At 39.8% G+C, this 19,733-nt stretch overlaps 1 protein-coding gene and 1 pseudogene across 2 annotated transcripts in view; both read right to left on the bottom strand.

Moving 5' to 3' along the window:
• FGD4 (FYVE, RhoGEF and PH domain containing 4) overlaps nucleotides 1–19,733 on the bottom strand; it is a 228,075-nt gene that overhangs the window by 61,881 nt on the left and 146,461 nt on the right. The window contains exon 2 of the mRNA XM_079773415.1: nucleotides 9,617–9,769. Within this exon, the coding sequence (XP_079629541.1) occupies nucleotides 9,617–9,769 (153 nt within the window). The remainder of the gene's footprint in view (nucleotides 1–9,616; nucleotides 9,770–19,733) is intronic.
• Nucleotides 12,971–14,418, bottom strand: LOC307101971 (adenylate kinase isoenzyme 6-like; annotated as a pseudogene). The gene has a single exon. The product of its transcript is annotated as an adenylate kinase isoenzyme 6-like (transcript).

The raw sequence follows: 19,733 nt of genomic DNA, 5'->3' as shown, positions 1-19,733 counted from the left end.
ATTTTAGGTCATTTGAAATAAGGTATTATTAAACACCTAGGGGTCTACCTAGGGCCATGGCATTCCAATACTATTAGAGATAACATAGCAGTTATTTATCTAATCAGAGAAAAGAGAGTGCTAAATTTGAAACTAATTCCTAGAGATATACTGCTTGCTTACAAAACACATTTTTAATAACAGTGAATAACAGATATGCCAAAATCCAGACCAATTAAGTTAAACATAAAAGCCAACAAAACAACAGCAACAAACAACAGTAATGTTGCATTACTATAGTATCTTCCCATTTAACAAAAGCATCTTATCTCATTTGATCTTAGATAAAAATGATCAGTGCATGGGCCGACACTCTAACCATGGAGCCACACTGGCCAGGCTCATAGCTGGTTGGAGCATCTTCCGTACATTAAAAGACGGCAGTTTTGATTCCTGATCAGGGCACATACCTAGGTTGTGGGTTCAATCCCCAGTTAGGGTGCATATGGGAGGCAACCAATCAATGTTTCTCAAATCAATGTTTCCCTCCTATCCTTTGGTGAGATAACAAACAAACAAACAACAAAAACCTTTCTCCTAACTTCTGGAAGAAGGCTGGGGAATCGTGTCTCTTCCGAATCACATGCCCCAATTTCCCCGAGCTGGTTACCCTGGTTTTCAGTCCTCTCATCTCTTTTATAAACTCAGTTGACGGTTGGTTGCCTGATGCTTACTGGCCTAGATCTTATCATGTCTGTGCCAGTTATCAATTCATACAGAGAAGAGACAAAAATGTATATCACAATGAGCTACAGGTGTAACAATTCATCTCATTCCCTTTCAATACAAATGAGAAGAAAATCCCAATGGAAAAATTGTATTATTTATAAACATGATATTATTTTCTAAGATATGCTTGGGGGAAGGTCGTTAATATAGTATCTATTGGGAAGGAGAAGGCTTACGTAAGTGTGATATTTGTTCATCTTAAGGAAAAATTTCCTGTGTAGAATAAATACATACCAAGATAGTAAACCAGGACAACACCCCACCAAAAAAACACACAACAGTTTCATCATTAGGAGTAATTTCAACATTCATAACTAGAATATTCAAAGGAAGTAAATATGGTCTTTATAATTCTGTTTGCAAAGATTGTCATAAAATAACTCATCCTAATCTTGAGTTTACTCAGTAAACATTTCTTATTTGTTATGTTCCAGACACTGTCAAATGCTTGAAAGTTTCCAATAAAATGATGAGTTCCAGCCAGTCAGGTTCTCAGAGTGACTCCACCAACCTTTCCCATCTCAATTACCTCTATCTCTTAAACCATTTCATAACAATGTGTATTTTCCCCCAAAGTGCTCGTATTATTATGATTATTAATTAGCTGTAAGTAGTATTAAATAATAGAGCAGCAATAAAATACCAAATACATTCTAGATGTAAAGCTTTCTCCCCCACAAGGCTGGAGTTCTGCAAGGGTAGGAACATGTCCGTTTTGATCACAACTACATTCCCAGTAACTCTGCACAGTGCTCGTGGCACATTTGTGGAATACATGAAGGAACTAACTAACTGAGTCATCAAGGGCTCATAGTCTCAAGCGGAGACAGTTTAATTACATGGATAAAGGTGGGCATTGGATACACAGTTATGTTAGAAGCACAGAGGAGGCATCTACTTTAGCAAGGGAGATGATCCAAATGTTTAGTAAATTAGTAAATATACACATCTATATATTTAAAAGCCTAAGCGACCATCGCAACCGAAAGGACGACCGAACAGGCTACATGAGGTGACCATGCCGGCAGGGGTGTCAGTGAGGGGCGACCAAACGACTGAGCAGCAGGCTGCGTGGGGTGACCAGACTGGCAGGAGGGTTAGTGAGGGGCGACCAAACGACTGAGCAGCAGGCTGCGTGGGGCTACCAGGCCAGCAGGGGGGTCAGTGAGGGGCAACCAAACGACCGAATAGCAGGCTGTGTGGGGCGACCAGGTCCACAGGGGGGAAGTTGGGGGTGACCAGGACAGCAGCGGGGGGCGAGGGGGTAGTTGGGGGCGACCAGACTGGCAGGGGGGGCAGTTGGGGGTGACCAGGCCAGCAGGGGGGCAGTTAGAGGCGATCAAGCAGGCAGGCAAGTGAGCAGTTAGAAGCCAGTGTTCCTGGATTGTGAGAGGGATGTCCGACTGCTGGTTTGGGCCCGATCCCCAGGATGTAGCCTAAACCGGCAGTCGGACATCCCCCGAGGGGTCCCGGATTGGAGAGGGTGCAGGCTGGGCTGAGGGGACCCACCGTGCACGAATTTTGTGCACTGGGCCTCTAGTATTAAATAAAAGAGCACAAATGCCACCCTGACTGGTGGCTCAGAGGGTTGAAGTGTCATCCCCTACACTAAAAGGTTATGGGTTTGTTTCCCCACCCAGGGGCATACTGGAAGCAAGAGATTAGTGTTTCTTTCTCACATAGATGTTTGTGTGTGTGTTTTCTCTCTCTCCCTTCTTCTAAAAAAAAAAAAAAAAAATCAATAAAAACATCCTTGGGTGAGGATTTAAAATAAAGTTTTTATTAAAAGAGCGTAAGTGCTACAAAAATCTCAAGATGGCACATGAATGGCTGAAGTGTCACAATACACTGTCTTAGAGGAAAGTAATGCATACTTTTTATCCTAGTGAGCAATGTTACCCCAATAAATTTAATTTTTTTAAAAAAGAAAATGACTCCTCTCTTTCTCTCACCATATCTGACCTTTCTTTTACACTATGGAGGGTACAAACATTTTGAAATGTTTTCTGAACATCTCCTAGATGTCCTATCAGCACATCTAGTTCATTATGACTAAAACTCAAGAGTCTTGAATTACTACTAATTTCTCCTGAAGCCCAAAGGATGTGAATAGGAGAAATAGTAAGTATGATATTTACATAATTGTGATTATCCATGCACTGCTAATCAGGGAAATGCAAATTAAAACCACAATATGATATCACATTAACCCCAACAGATTAACCAAAAATTTTAAACGTGACAATACCAAGTATCAATGAGGATATGAAGCAATGTGAGGTCTAAATGTGAAAAGTATACATTTTCAAAGGAAATATAATTAATACAACCATTAAGAACCTGACATTTCCAAAATATATATCCTTGAGAAATCTTACACACCTATATTATACAGGATTTAAAAAAAAACACATTTATTTATTGCTTGGGGGGGGGGGGGGTGGGGGGGGAGAGAAACATCAACTTGTTCCAGTTATTTAGGTATTCATTGGTTGATTCTTGTATGTGCCCTGACCAGAGATCAAACCCCAAACCTTGGCATATGGGGATGATTTTCGAACCAACTGAGCTACCTGGCCAGGCTGTACAGGGTTGTTGTTGTTTTTAAGCTTACTTTTTCATTAATTCAACAAATATTTAATTCCTATTAAGCTCTATGCACTTGATCATATCAATGAACAAAAGGAAAGACAAAAAAAAGACAGCAAGTAAGCCATATATCATCACAAGGTGGTAAGTGCTAAGAAAAAAAGGGGAGGAGGTTAAAAGAATAAGATAGAAGGGATCAGGAGTATAGGGACTGGAGGGAAAAGAGCAGATTGCAGTATTAAGTAGGGTGTGTAAAGTGGGCCTCTCTGAGAAATTCTGATTTGACCAAGACTTGATGAAGTTGAGGGAGGAAAAGCATTCCATCATATACAGCAAAAGCTGAAGACCAATGGAGACCAATGTGAATGAACCCAAAGGAGCAAGCACAGAAGAGCAGGGATTGAGATCAGAGGGAACGCCTGATAACACAACTTTCTACAGATTTTGAAATGAGTGAAATGAGAAGTCACTGCAGAGTTCTGGCCACAGGAGGGACATATGACATAAATTCCAACGGCCTCACTCTGGCTGTTGTGTTGAGAATTGAAGGGAGGTGGGTAGAAGTAGAAGAGGTAAAGAGTCAGGAGGCTATTGCGAAAATTCAGGCAAGAGATAATGGTGCGTAGAAGGAGATAGTGAAAGAGTTGGATTCCAGGTATATTTTAAAAGTAGATTTCCTGGTAGATTAAATGTGAGGTCTGAGAGAAAAAGTGAGGAGTCAAGGATCCTTGACTCTGAGACCTTTGGCCTGAACAACTGAAAGGATGGAATTGTCATCAACTGGCAATTCTGGAGGAAATTTTTTGGAGGAAGGATTGATAGCGCAATTTTGGACATGCTAAGTTTGAGATACCTAGATGACTATAAATAAAATGGGCTCTATTACAACCAATTTTACAGACAGTAAATAGAACAAAACAATTTAATTTTTCAAAAACTTCCAACTAAGCAAAGTAATAATTAAGAATGAAACAATTAAGAATGAAAAAGACACTAATTGCAGTTTAAGTTTGGGGATGCCCACTACATTTTTAAAAATTTGTTTTTATTGACTATAGAGAGAGTGGAAGGGAAAGGTAGAGAGAAACATCAATGAGAAGAGAAACACTGATTGGCTGCCTCCTGCAAGCCCCCTATGGGGGATCTAGCCCAGGGTGGGAATGCCCACTACATTTCAATTACTTTTATTTTACTATGAAAAACAATAGCTGGCTAAATATTAATACACTATAAATTTTAGCGTTATAACTTAAGAACTGAACATTCTACATAGAATGCTTTACTTGAGAAGCAAATGAAATAGGTTTGAGTACTTTAAATATACTCAAATTATCCTCTCTAATAAAATGGTAATATGCAAATTAACCATCACTCCGCTACATAAACCATGCCCACCAGCCAAGCCACGCCCACCAACCAATCAGGGCGAGTATGCAAATTAACCCCATCCAAGATGGCTACAGCCACAGAGAGCAAGGTTTCCCAGGTAACAGAGGAAGCCAAGCTTTCCATAGCCATTGCAGGCCTAAGCCTCCACTCAAGCTACAAAGTTTCAATTATAGAAGGTAAACAAATTCAAACAAATGGCGGCAGAATGGAGCTTGAGAGAGCAGGCCAGGGTTGCCGCCGGCAACAGGGGAAGCAAAGCTTTCCGCACACCCTGGCCGGGCTCACCCGCTTAAGGCTACAAAGTTTCAATTGTAGAAGGTGAATTAACTGCCACAGAAATGGCTGCCGCCCAGGAGGGAGCAGCAGGCTTGGCTCTGCTCCAGGCTACAAAGTTTCAATTGTAGAAGGAAAATAAATTCCAGATACCAGGGCCTCCCCTTGGGTTGCCAGGGGGCGTGGCCGGCCTGCAAACCACCACAGGCCCCTCGCTCAGGCTGCCCCACGCCCCAAGGGAACCCCACCCTGATCCGGGACACCCTTCAGGGCAAACCAGCTGGCCCCCACCCGTGCACCAGGCCTCTATCCTATCTAATAAAAGAGTAATATACAGATTGATCATCACTGCAACACACAATATAGCTGCCCCCATGTGGTCAAAGATCCTGCCCCCATGTGGACACAAGATGGCCACTACAAGATGGCCAGCAGGAGAGGGCAGTTGGGAGGCACCCGGCCTGCAAGGGAGGGCAGTTGGGAGGGACCAGGCTTGCAAGGGAGGGCAGTTGGAGGTGATCAACCCTGCAGGAGAGGGCAGTTAGGGGTGACCAGGCTGGCAGAGGAGGGAAGTTGGGGGCAAACAGGCTGGCAGGGGAGCAGTTAAGCATCAACCAGGCTGGCAGCGGAGTGGTTAGGGGGTGATCCCTGGTGGGATCGGGCCTAAACGGGCAGTCGGACATCCTTCCAGGAGTCCCAGATTGGAGAGGGTACAGGCTGGGCTGAGGGACAACCCCCTGCCGTGCACAAATTTCGTGCACCGGGCTTCTAGTTAAAATAATAATGTGGCTTTCCAAGCTCATGAAACTTTTCTAAACGTTTAGGTTTAACCATGAAGAAGTGACAAAATGTAGGTTTTATCAAAATAAGTAACTATGTAGAATGTTGTGGATCAAAGCTCTTAAGGGAAAAAGAACTATTAGCTTTAATTGCTAAGAAAGTTATTTTGAGTCCTGTCTGGCATGGCAGGAAATAGGCCAATTTTAAAAGCAGTGAACAAGAGGAAAGACTTACATTTGAAGTTTCTCTGTAATTTATTTGTTTGACTGGTAGGGTTGGTATGAATTGAATAAACCATTGTTTTCCAAGCCTTAGGGTATTTTCCAAGGCGGAGGGAAAACAAGCCCTAACTATTGAAGGAACCCATTTTTAAATTTACAAGGCTCCAATTTAGATTCAAATGGCAAGGTTATCTAATCTCTAATCTAAAATGTGGTTCTTTTATCCTTTTAAAAACTATAATTCTTAAAAAATATTTACTTATTGGTAATTAATAAACATAAACCTGATGTGGTTCCAGACACATTGCTACATAAACACCACTAATAAAGTTATTCAATATTGTGTCTTCTTTTAAAATTCACCATAATAAATTATAGCTATGATCTTATTAGTATGCCACATGAGAAACAAACAAACCAGATTTAATTATGAGCTGTTTTTAGGATCTAGATCAGAGTTTTATATTGGCATTTCAGGTTGGATAATTCTTTCGGGGTGGGGTGGGGTGAGGTAGGGGGACTGACCTGTTCTTATAGGATGTTGAGCAGCATCTCTGGCCTCTATTTAGCAAAAGCCAGTAGCAACTCCCACAAGTTGTATCAAGCAAAAAGTCTCCAGACAATAAATACCAATGGGGGGGACTGTCTCCAGTTGAGAACCACTGATCTAGACTAAAGAGTCTTCAATTAAATTAGAAGACTCTAATTTAAATCTGGAAGCCTCAGCATCCTCACCATTCATAACTTGTAAGGGATTTGCAGTATACTAGTGAAAACACAGGGGTCGGTGTGATAATCCCTTCATCTGCACTGGAAGTGCCATTAGCATCCCCTTCCTTTCTCGGCCTTGGTCACCCAGATGTTCGTCAGGGTTTGGAGAAATGAAAAGTAGCTTCCTTTCACAAGAGGGTGAGGAACACTGCTTACTGGTAGGTAAGTCAGTAAGTAGTGCCCAATCTATTTGGCAGCTGATCTCACAATACCAAGATGTATCCTCACTTCAGGGACAATTGGTCTCTATAGGGCACACATTCTAAGTTGTAAACAAAAAATAGCAGAAACCAGAAAAAGTGGAGGAAACATGGTGATAAAGCAGGGATTCATTCAACAAGTATGACTGAAGATCTGCTATGCTATGTGGCAGGCATGGGGGGTGCAGCAGTGCAAAAGGCAAGGAAAAAAATCATTGTGGATGAATAAAATATGTAATAGGTCAGCTTGTAATGAATGAGAACAAAAAGTAAGGATGAGGAAATATGAAATGTCAGAGTTGGAGGTGTGGTTTAAATTTTAACAAGGGGGGCTAAGAAAAGGACAAAACTGAGTGAGAATTTTTTTCTAATTTACTGATTTTAGACAGAGAGGGAGGGAGGGAGGAAGAGAAAGAAACACTGATTTTTGTTCCACTTATTTATGCATTCATCGGTTGATTCCTTATGTGCCCTAACCTGAGATCAAACCCACAACCTTGGCTTACTGGGACAAAGCTCTAATCTACTGAGCTATCTGGCCAGGTCAAGAATATTTTTTAAAACATTTTTTATTTTCCTACTTGTTAAACAACAATGTAGTACAGTTTATTGTTTTTGGGGGAAAAGATTTTTTTTATGCCTTACTTGTAATGTACAACAAAAGTGAATCTTGACTGATAAGTGTTTGTTTCTTCCTGTACAAATGTGAATTTGAGAAAGGAAAAGAAAATAATATTTTTTAAAAGAAGTATAAAGTACTTATGTAATTTATTGAGTACAGTCATAAACTATAACAATGTTTCAGTCAATCTACGACTGGTCCCTTTTAAAATTATAATGGGGCTGAAAAATTCCTATTGCCTACTGCCTGTAGCTGTCATAGGCGATGCTGGTGTAAACAAACCTACTACATTGCTAGTCATAGAAGTACAGCATGTACAATTATGTACAGTACATAATACTCGATAATAAACAACTATGTTATTAGTTTATATATTATTATACTATACCTTTTATCATGTTAGAGTGTACTCTTCATACTTAAAAGTATGACTATATTTGTAGTTATGTAACATTGTATGCATGAATCCACATTCAAAATAGGAAGTAAATATGTACTGAAGTAGCAATACATTGACTTTCATATAACTACAGACAGCAAAAGCAAGGTTAAATGTTGTCTCCCTAAAGAATATGATTATTTCAGCACACAGCTCAGGAAGGACACTTCTGTAATTTATCTCAGTGAACTATGAAAAACAATGAAGAAATGCAATGATGCTTCCAAAAAAAGGCTTTATAAATAATGAAATTCTTGCTTTTGATCTGGGCAATTACATAAAATTAAATTGTATTCTTTTTTTATATTCTTACCCTATTTGATCTTTGTCAGCTCAGGTTTAATAAGCAATATGGAATTTTGCACTTTGCAAATAAATGGCTTAATTAAATCATGATCAAAAATTGCTATGTTCATATTCACATCAATGTTATAGGGGTGCGTATGGTGAAAGGAAAAGGTTATAAACACATGAATAGACTATTCATTTGAATCATCAATTTTTTCACCTTGCTTTTAGCCATAACTCATACCACCACCAATACAACTAGTAGTGAGAACAAAAGAAAAATATTTCATAATATGGAAGACTCAATTTTAAATCCTTTTTAAAATTCTCTTCCAGAAATCTTTAAAACAGAAGAACTTTCAAGAATAACATCAGCTCTTTTATAATGCATTCTCTATAACACTTTTTTTTCTTTGCAAAAACAGGAAAGAGACCAAAGTAAATACAAAATAAACCAAATACAAATTGATTTTTCCAAAGTATAGTAATTCTACAAATTCCCAGTTTGTTTCTTGGCTGAATGTTGAGCTTTCAGTATAAAGAAAAACCTGTTAGGAAGAAACTACACATTAAGCCATAATGGAGCTTAGCTTTACATTACATTTCAAAGGGCGTTACTATCTTCCAAATTATAATTTTGTGCTTCTCAAAGTTAACATCCAGTTAAAAATTTATTGTAAAAAGAAATGATTACTGAACAAATTGCCCATTGTAATTGTTTTACTACATGTTGTCTACTCCTTTCTTGAACCATTTATGTTTATTTTCTATGGATGACTTTATTAAGAAGGTTTTTCAAGCCCAAGTTCCTTAATATTGTAAAAGTACCTTCTCACTCAGTACGTTAAGCACTGTTTTAGAATGATCTGTTTCACAGATCCTCTGACATTTAGCAAGTCATAAGAACTGCTGACAGTACTTCTAAACACACATTCCTTTGTCACACATTTATTACGCAAACAGTAAGTTAGGCCCTGTGCTAAGTCAGGCATAATGCATGAATAGACCTCAGTCCCCTTAAGGGGACACATAAACTATTTCTGAAACATGGAAAAGAACTATGACAGAGAAATGTATAAGGTGTTTTAGGAGCAGAGGAAATACCCAACTCTGTCCAAGAAGGTTCACCGACTGACTTTTCTCCTGAAAACAATAAATGCACTCAATTCCCCCATTTATAGCTTAAAACTCTTCCTTAGTGGCCACCATTCTTTTGGGTTGCCTTCACTGATGAACAAAGTACCCAACCTATTCCAAGAATCCCCGATCAACGTACCTTGTGGCTTTGGACTTGCAGCTGAGTGTTTTGCTGGCGTTTTTCCATTTATTCCCTGAGCCTCTTCATCAGATACATTCTGATCAATCAGTGTGGTTGTGCTGCTTTTCAAAAAGGGTGGAACGATAGTGATCTTTGGACAGGTGCTGCTGCCTGCGAGAGTTCAAAAAGAAAGGGCAGGTAAATGCAGAGGCAGAGCACAACCATGTCTCATGACTTAAATTTCTTCTGACCCCATAAAACAAAAACAATCTCAGTTAGGAGACTCAGCACAGAAATGCTTTTCCCATGTGTGCTGACCTTGACAAAAGAGTCTCCCTGGGAAAGATCTCATTCCATGTGCTTGGGAAACCTTATAATGCACACTGACAGACTGTTGTGCACGCGTACACACACATTCTCTCTCACTCTTTCAACTCCTTTCCTTGCAGGGCTACAAAAAGGGCATATCAATGCAGATAAAGCCAGCTGAGGAGAGGACTGGAGGGCCCCAACTAACTTGTTAAAAGCGTTCCTTTCCAGAATCCAGCCTGTGAGCAACTCGAAAAAGCAAAGCAGGAAAGCACCAACCTGACAGCTCACCAAAGACTGAGAACGGGGAGAATGGCTCCATTAGAAATGAACAAATACACTCTCACTAGCTTACTCAACTCCAAATTAGCATATACAAGCTAATAGCCATGCCTCTCCCAAAGAATGATTAGATTATATGGATAACACTGTCCTACTTTTACAATTCAAACCCCCAAATATGCTTTAAAACACTGAAATACATCATGAGAAAGAGAGGAAAAAGTGGATAAATTTTTTGTTTGATTTCTAACATAGAAATTAAATGTTGAACTTCAGAGACTTTTTAAGAAATCATATGCCAATGTTTTCTCTTTACACTCATATTAAATTTCCTTTTCTTCTAGTTGACATGGTGATATTAACAACAGATTGGACCTTGCTTAGGAGAAAAAAAATTTTCTACCAGGGAATTCACTATTACTAAGTAAAAGTGTGCCAAGAAAATGTGATTTGGTTAAAAACAGTTCCATTTTTACAGAATCCAAATATCTATGAAAAGAGAACCATTAGAAATAAAAAGCATTATTAGTCAAGACAAGAAAAGCTAATAAAACCCAATCAACTTTCTATTGAGGAAAAAAACAAATCCTTCTTATTACAAATGACTGTTAAATAATATTGATTAAAAACCATACTACTGCTTTCTTGTCTGTGCTCCCTTTAAATTTTATGTTGGTAATACTGATTTTAGAAGATGTTAAGAGTACCAAGTATTGTCTGAGAAGTTCTGAGAGACCCAGTGCTAAAACAAACGTAGTAAGTTTTCATCAGACAGCTTTCTGCTAAAGTGGACTGCCCGCTGGATTAAGCATTTCATTATTTAACCAAATATGGCAAAGGCCTTTCTTTTTTTTTAAATTTTATTTTATTGTTTAAAGTATTACATATAGTAGTACATATATCTCCTTTTTTCCCCCCATTTACCTTCCCCCAGCCTCCCCTACCCCGTTGCATGCCCTCATCCCACCTCCCCAGTGTCTTGTGTCCATTGGTTGTGCTTATATGCATGCATACAAGTCCTTAGGTTGATCTCTTTCCCCCCCCTCCCCAACACTCCCCAGCCTTCCCGCTGTAATTTGACAGTCTGTTCGATGCTTTACTGCCTTTGTATCTATCTTTTTGTTCATCAGGTTATAATGTTCTTTATTTTCCATAAATGAATGATATCATGTGGTATTTTTCTTTCATTGCCTGGCTTATTTCACTTAACATAATGCTCTCCAGTTCCATCCATGCTGCTGCAAATGGTAGGAATTCCTTCTTTTTTATAGCAGCATAGTATTCCATTGTATAGATGTACCATAGTTTTCTAATCCACTCATCTGCTGATGGGCATTTAGGCTGTTTCCAAATCTTAGCTATGGTGAATTGTGCTGCTATGAACATAGGGGTGCATATAATCCTTTCTGATTGGTGTTTCTAGTTTCTTGGGATACAAAATTAACGCCAAGAAATCTATGGCATTTCTATACACCAATAGTGAACTTAGAGAAAGAGAGACTAAAAAAGCAATCCCATTTACCATTGCACCAAAAAATTAAGATACCTAGGAATAAACTTAACTAGAGAGGTAAAAGACCTATACACGGAAAACTACAGGACACTGAAAAAAGAGATAGAGGAAGACATAAACAGATGGAAGAACATATCATGTTCATGGATTGGTAGAATCAACATCATTAAAATGTCCAATGCACTCCCCATTAAAATACCAACGGCATATTTCACAGACCTAGAAAGAACTCTCCAAAAATTCATCTGGAATAAAAAAAGACCCTGAATAGCCACAGCAATCCTGAGAAAGAAGAACAAAGTAGGTGGGATCTCAATACCAGATTTCAAGCTGTATTACAAAGCCACTGTTCTCAAAACAGCCTGGTACTGGCACAAGAACAGACATATAGACCAATGGAATAGAATAGAGAACCCAGATATCGACCCAAACTACTATGCTCAATTAATATTTGACAAAGGAGGCATGAACATACAATAGAGTTAAAAGGCCTTTCTTGAATGTAAGATGTAGGGAAAATTATTTCACAGCATATTACTAAAATTGTAAAGAGAAGAAATAAAAGCTCAAATCTTTAAATGTGTGATCTTATATACCTTCTTAAAAAACTGTGAAGTTGGCCAAATATATCCCTAAAATCTGCAGCTGATCGTCCAACTGGTTAGTTAGTCTTTTAGGGGTATGAGGACTTTCATTCTGTGGTGATCCCAAGAATGTATTGGCAATCCTACAGGCCACCTGCTGGGGTCTAGTGAAGGACAGCCAAGGTTGTGGGTTTGATCCCTAGTCAGGGTACTTACAGGAATCAACCAAAGAATGCATGAATAAGTGAACAAAAAAAATTTCTCTCCTCCTGTTTCTCTCCCTCTCTAAAAAAAAAAAATAATAATAATCAATAAATTTTTTTAAAAAAGAAAATACGGTAAAAGAAAACATTTTTAAAAAATCTTTAGACTTTAGTTTAATTTTAAGAGATCATGTTCATTTTCTTCTGTAATAGACTTAAAAGATTATCCATCTACCCATCTGGTCAGATTTATTTATTCTTTAGCAATCGAAGCATTAAACAATGACAGTTTTTATTCTCAATCTTTAATAACATTATATTCATTATACTTGAGATTGCTTTGCTTTCCTATGAAAACAAAAACAAAATCACCCAAACATAAAACATATCCACCTATTAGTTCTGCAGCACAATTTTAATAAAAAGTTTTACTCCTATTTGGACAATTTGTATGATGTGGACAGAGGAATATTAAGAGTGATTAAAAAGTGTCCAGTCCTGTAAGTGAAGAGCTATGTTCTTTGATCCATTCCTCAATCCACTTCAATATCTGATTGATATTACCCTCTGGATCTGGTTTATTGCTGGGCAGTTGATGCATTATTTCTTCCTTGTAGGATGCCAATGCTTCTTCACACAGAAATTGAAAAATTTCACATTGACTGTTACCTTTATTTTCTTCTCACTAAATCCCTTGTGTCAAGTCTTTTGCACAATACACTATTATCTGTTTCCAGCACAAAAACTATATAAAACCAGCATTCAGAGAAAAATTCACAACTGTGGTAGTCAACAGTAATTCCACCTTCATTTGTTTGGTTTTCTAACTCATCAACTACTCTATCTTCATCTAAAATGGGACAATCCTACTCTTCATCACAGCCATCATATAACTGCCCTTCTTGAGGTAAATCGCCTACATTAATGTATTTCAGTCCTGAACTTGATGCAAATTCTTTGCCTAGTGTGGTTTTTCCAACTCCTGGAAGCAACATGGCCCTCAACGTGATGGCTCTAGAAAACACATGCTTAAATGGTTGGGTTTATTTTTAAAAACAATGACAAATATGCAATAGAAACCATATATCGCTGTGAAGCCAAACATATTTGCCATCTGGCCTTTTACAAGAAAGTTAGCTGACCACTGTTCTAGGTAAAACACATGAGGTAAAGGAAGTTTACCTAAAGACAACACCATTTCATGCAATACTTCATCTTCTAACATCTTGGATATTAGCAATAAAAAGTTAAACTTCTTTTTGCTTGTTTATGACTGACTCGGCCTACTCACATTTGGAGACAGTCCTCTTTTTGGATGCCAGTTGCATAACACAGTTGAAACCCAAATTGTAACCAGATGGTCCACCCATTCAAGACAATTTATATTAACTAAAGAGGCTCTTTGGTCCCAATTTACCAAGAAGAACCAGAAGGAGTGATTAAATTGTTATCTTGGACATAGCTATAACTAATCACATTATATTCGTATGGGGTGGGGTTGTCCTATTTAAATACTGTTTTCTCTTGATGATTGGTAATCTTTTTTAGCCACTGGCTAAGCATTTCGAATTGCTCTGTCTCCGGGTTACTCACTTAAGCTTTCTGGGTCTTATCTCCTATAAGAAATGTCCAGACCTATGCTACCTGCCTCGGCTCCTCGGATTACCAATTAATCCAGCCTCATCTTTTCCAACGCAAGAGTTTGCCCCTATGGCTTAACTTTTATTTACCTGATTTATTTTTCAGGACGCCTGTGAGTGGCAGATAATGCCTCTGATGGGTTTAGGGTAACTTTGTCTCCTACTTGCAAAACTTTGTATTGGGCTATTATGTTTTGCCACACCATTCTTGAATAGCTCTTTCACATTTTAAGGTTGGGCTTACTTTTTGGCCATCCATTCAAAGCAAAGTCCACTCAGTTCTCGGATTCTTCAGGCCTAATCTCTTGCCATGTTATCCAAGACTTCAGATCACATCTTTATGGCCTTGCTATGGCCAAGTCTGTACTGCCTCATCCACTCATAACATCTCTCCCAACTGCACCAAGTCTCTAGCTTAGAAGATTACAATGGACTCCACCCCTCAGGACAAGAGGATTGCTTGGATTAAAGAGAACAAAAGTAATTTTCTAGGGGAGGCAATCTTTTTAGGAGAACAGACATAAAAGAAATACCTTAAAAAATAAAACAACTTTATTTTGAAATAATTTTAGATTTACAGAAGAATTGCACCCAGGTTCCTAAGCACCTTACAAAACCATGGTATTATATCAACACCAAGAATTTAATATTGGTACAGTATTAAACCACAGATTTCATTCCAATTTCATCAACTTTTCCACACACATCCTTTTTCTGTTACAGGATCCAATCCAAGATACCAAGTTGCATTTAGTTTTCATTGTGTCCCTTGATGCACTCCAATCTGTGAGTTACTCAGTCTTTGCTGGTCTTGCATGACCTTGGCACTTTTGAAGGTCAGGCATTTTGTAGACTGTCCCTCAACTTAGGCATATACAAACAATGGGATTTTATTCAGCCTTAGAAAGGAAGGAAAGTCTGATGCATGCTACAACATCGTTAACCTCTAGGCTATTATGCTAAGTGAAACAAGACAGTTAAAAAATACTATATAATGCCACTTATATGAAGTACATAGTCAAAATCGGACAGAAAGCAGAATGGTGGTTGCCAGGGATGGGGGGTGGGGGGTGGGAAGGCGCAGAGAATGCAAGAATGGAAAGTTATTGTTTAATGGGTAGAGTTACACCTTTGTAAGATGAAAAAAGTTTCAACTTTGCAAAATGGGATGGTGGTCATAGTAGCACCACAATGTGAATGCACTTTAATGCCAATGAACTGTTCACTTGAAATGGAAGCATATTTCTTGCTAAATGAAAAGTCAAGAAATATTACTACACTCAAGAAGCATCACCTATCACATAGTAGATGCTCAATAAATACTTGTTGAACAAATGAATTCTAGACCTTAGTCAATTACATCTTCACTTGCCTACATTCTTAGAGGCTATCTCATAAGAGATGTTTTCTAAATTCCAACTATAAGGAAATATATACCTGTTTTAGAGCCCATTCTATACAAAATTTCAAACATTTCCATTCTTATCTAAATTTCAAAACATTCAAGGTTATTTCTACACAAATTATAAATATCTAGGAAAAAACTTGTATTCAAGTAATCTTCCCTTGCAATCCAGTTTTCTAAACATTGGGAATTGTGAAATCCATGTTTGTCTTGATAAACTCGGCAGCAGCCAAAAATCCCAGCAACTGACGGAAATGTTTTCATTTATTATAATCTGTAATTTTACTGACATGTACTCGTCTCATGAGCTAAAATGCTCTAAAGGCTGCTGATGTTTCAGACTCATCATCTGATGCTACCTAAAATTAGAGAAGCTGTTATACTGTCAAGAAAAGCTGATTGCTGGAAGTCCTTACAGTTCAAAAGCAATATGAACTCAAGCCTTGAAGGTAAATAACTGTAGATATTCGATATTCTTAAAGATCCCACAGCTGGATGACACAATAAAATGTGTAAAAAGGCAACTGTTACTATTGTATCATTCTTAAGCAGATGCATGTATGTATAACATGAGATAAAAGAAATGTGCAGCTTCAAAACACACAAAAATAACTTCTGCTTTAAAACTAGAAATATTTGACTTTCCTGAAATAGAAAACATGTCCCTAATTAATTACTGAGTGATGGGTTTTTTTTTTTGCTACCCTGCAGGGATGAAAAGAATAACAAAATTCCTATCGAATACTATTGTTGGTGGTCCCTCACAGTTAGAATTCTGCTAGATGAACTGCATTGAAACCCCTTTCATTAAGCCTGTCAAATTTCTAGTTTTGAGTTGGCGCTCACAGATGAGGTCCATGGCCACAGAGCCTGCTATGTAGGAGACTGCAAATATTACAATCTGAATGTGGCCTTGGGGTCCGAGTCCCTGCTCCTCACTTGCAGAGTGACCATCTGTTAGCTACCATGAATTCCTGCACAGGAAGCATGGAAAGTGCACATTGCACGATGACGCCGGATTGGTGCTGGGACTGGTCTGGTCAGTGTGTTCTGCTGTGCCTGGGATTGGTGTTACTTCAGAGACCCAGCTCCTTACAGAATCTCTGTGTCGGGAAGGGAGCTGGAGGTAGCTCGCTCACCCCCAACCACACACCGAGGGAGGTTCCCCTTTTACCTACGTTCAAGTAAATGTATTGGTCAAGATTACAGAAAGTTCTTGCTATTTAAAGCAACCAAAAGTAGTTTGTATCTGCAGCCATGACTAGAGCGGAAGGTGGAAGCAGAGAAAAACCACAATTACATGCTTCTTTTCGCTTCCTTGCAAAGGGTGGTTCTAGTTGACAACATCTTGAGTTGGAGGAGATTCATAGCCTGCTGTGCTTTCTTTGATACACGGTTCCTCATTTATAACACCCATTTCTGGCTTATCCACACACCCTATGTTACTCCTGTGCTGGTGATGAGAAATGTCTCTGAGAAGCTGCCCATTCATGCAACCAACTGCCAAGTGTTGAAGCCGTCACTCTCTTTGCCAGAGCCTAAGATTCATCACAGTTTTAAGCTTTGATACTAATGACTACAGCACAAAGATCTCTAGGTATATTATTGTGTGGGTGGACCTGATAACTGATGTTAAATTTCCCTGATAGAATCACCTATCAAAAGGGCGGCTCAGATGCTATGCACATGCGCACCCACGCAGCTTTCCTTGATCTCCAGAGCTGGCTGTTTCCGTGCTAACTGCATGAGTTATTGTAGATTATTAAGCACTATATCACTAAGCACTAAATATACCCCTACTACAATTTAAACATTCTTCAGGGCACCTCAGTCACAGAACTATCATAGAACTAAATCCTGGCTTCTACATTTACTAGCTGGATGACTGACAGACTTTCTCTATACTTCAATTTCCTCATCCTATCTAATAAAAGAGTAATATGCACATTAGCCATCACTCCGCTCCACCCACAAGCCACGCCCACAAGCCACGCCCACAAGCCAATCAGAGTGAGTATGCAAATTAACCCAACCAAGATGGCTTCGGCCACTGAGCCAGCAGGAGAGAGGCTTGGGTTTCCCTGGCGATAGAGGAAGCCAAGCTTTCCACACACCCTGGCGGGCCCAGGCCTCCATTCAAGGGTACAAAGTTTCAATTATAGAAGATAAATAAACAAAAATGGCGGCAGCCATGGAGCTGCAGAGAGCAGGAGGCTAGGGTTGCCCCCGGCAATAGAGGAAGCCAAGTTTCTGCAGCCCTGGCCGGCCCAGGCCTCCACTTAAGGCTACAAAATTTCAATTATAGAAGATAAATTAATTCCAACAGAAATGGCGGCAGCCACGGAGCGAACAAGAGGCTTGACTCTGCTCAAGGCCACAAAGTTTCCATTGTAGATAAATAAACCCTAGAAACCAGGGTTTATTTATCTAAACCCTGGGTCGCTGGGGTTGCGTAGCCGGCCTGCAAACCACCACAGGCCCCTCTCGCCCAGGCTGCCCCACACCCCAAGGGAACCCCCACCCTGATCTGGGACACCCTTCAGGGCAAACCAGCTGGCCCCCCACCCATGCACCAGGCCTCTATCCTATCTAATAAAAGAGTAATATGCAGATTGACCATCACTCCAACACACAAGATGGCTGCCCCCATGTGTTCAAAGATCCTGCCCCCATGTGGACACAAGATGGCCACCACAAGATGGCCAGCAGGGGAGGGAAGTTGAGAGGGACCAGGCCTGCAAGGGAGGGCAGTTGGGGGCAATCAAGCCTGCAGGGGAGGGCAGTTAGGGGTGACCGGGCCTGCAGGGGAGGGCAGTTAGGGGCAAACAGGCTGGCAGGGGAGCAGTTAGGCGTGACCGGGCCTGCAGGGGAGGGCAGTTAGGGGCAAACAGGCTGGCAGGGGAGCAGTTAGGCATCAATCAGGCTGGCAGGGGAGTGGTTAGGGTGTGATCAGGCTGGCAGGCAGAAGCGATTAGGGGCAATCAGGAAGGCAGGCAGGCAAGCAGTTGGGAGCCAGCAGTCCTGGATTGTGAGAGGGATGTCCGACTGCCCATTTAGGCCCGATCCCACAGTGTGATCGGGCCTAAACGGGCAGTCGGACATCCCCCGAGGGGTCCCAGATTGGAGAGGGTGAAGGCTGGGCTGAGGGACACTCCCCCCTCCCCCGTGCACGAATTTCGTGCACCGGGCCTCTAGTCTATAAATAAGAATTCATAGGATTCATAATTGTACCCCCCCCTAAGGTTGTTGTGAGGATTATGATTTCATCGGTGCTAGTGAAAGTACTAGAGTAGCAGCAGGCACATGGTAAGTGCTATATAACTATGTGCCATGATTATTATTTGTATGGCACTCTAATCTATATAGTGCCAGCATAGGGGATCAGGGGACGAGATCCTTAGTCTCTTTTCCCTCCAGCCTCCTACGGCCCTTACCTCTTTGCCTCCTGTCGGTTTAAATTTGCCCTCACCACGGCCTAAAATTTTATTTACTACCACACAGCACTTGCTCTTGCTGCCTTACTTTCTGTTTTGTAGCTGCCATTTGCTCTAGCACCCAATCTCTCCACTTTCAGGGATTCCCAATAGAATGTTTCAGATAAATTTTGAACAAATAATGACTCTTTTGCAAATTAATATAATAATTAATTATTTACAAGTGTATGGCCTGGTACATCAACTATGAATCTCTTATTCACTAAAGATAGTAACAGTGCTAGTAAAGGTAAAATGATGTCTGACATTTGGAGAATTTACTGAAGGTAATTTTAACCCCAGATGATTTCATCATATTCTTCACTCTTTACCATGATTGCAACTGTGTGTCCTGGATGCATAGGCTTTTTTTCATTTTTCCTCCATTCAACATTTCTTCATTTGATACTAATCACAATGGCTGGTTTTGATTAGCACATTTAAGTATGCTTATGACCACTTAAACTTGGTGCTTAATCTTAATAGCTCTCATCTTTATGCTGCCAAAGTACAAACTATTTAAGCACTGAGAATATCTAATGGTCAACTGCAGAGTGATAAAATCTATCAAGTGTCTGACTTATTCCACTCTCTGTGTTTTCTTTTTGTTCCTACTTAAATGTCTTGACTGATAACTCCCTAATTAGAAGTGCCACACTGTTTATTACTGGGGACAGGAGAACAAATAAGACAAAATCCTCACCATCACATAATTCATGGTTTAAA

The sequence above is a fragment of the Cnephaeus nilssonii genome (assembly GCF_951640355.1).
Source record: "Cnephaeus nilssonii genome assembly, chromosome: 6".
Taxonomy (NCBI): domain Eukaryota; kingdom Metazoa; phylum Chordata; class Mammalia; order Chiroptera; family Vespertilionidae; genus Cnephaeus; species Cnephaeus nilssonii.
Note: the sequence above shows the minus strand (reverse complement) of the source record. Positions and strands in the feature narration are given on the sequence as shown.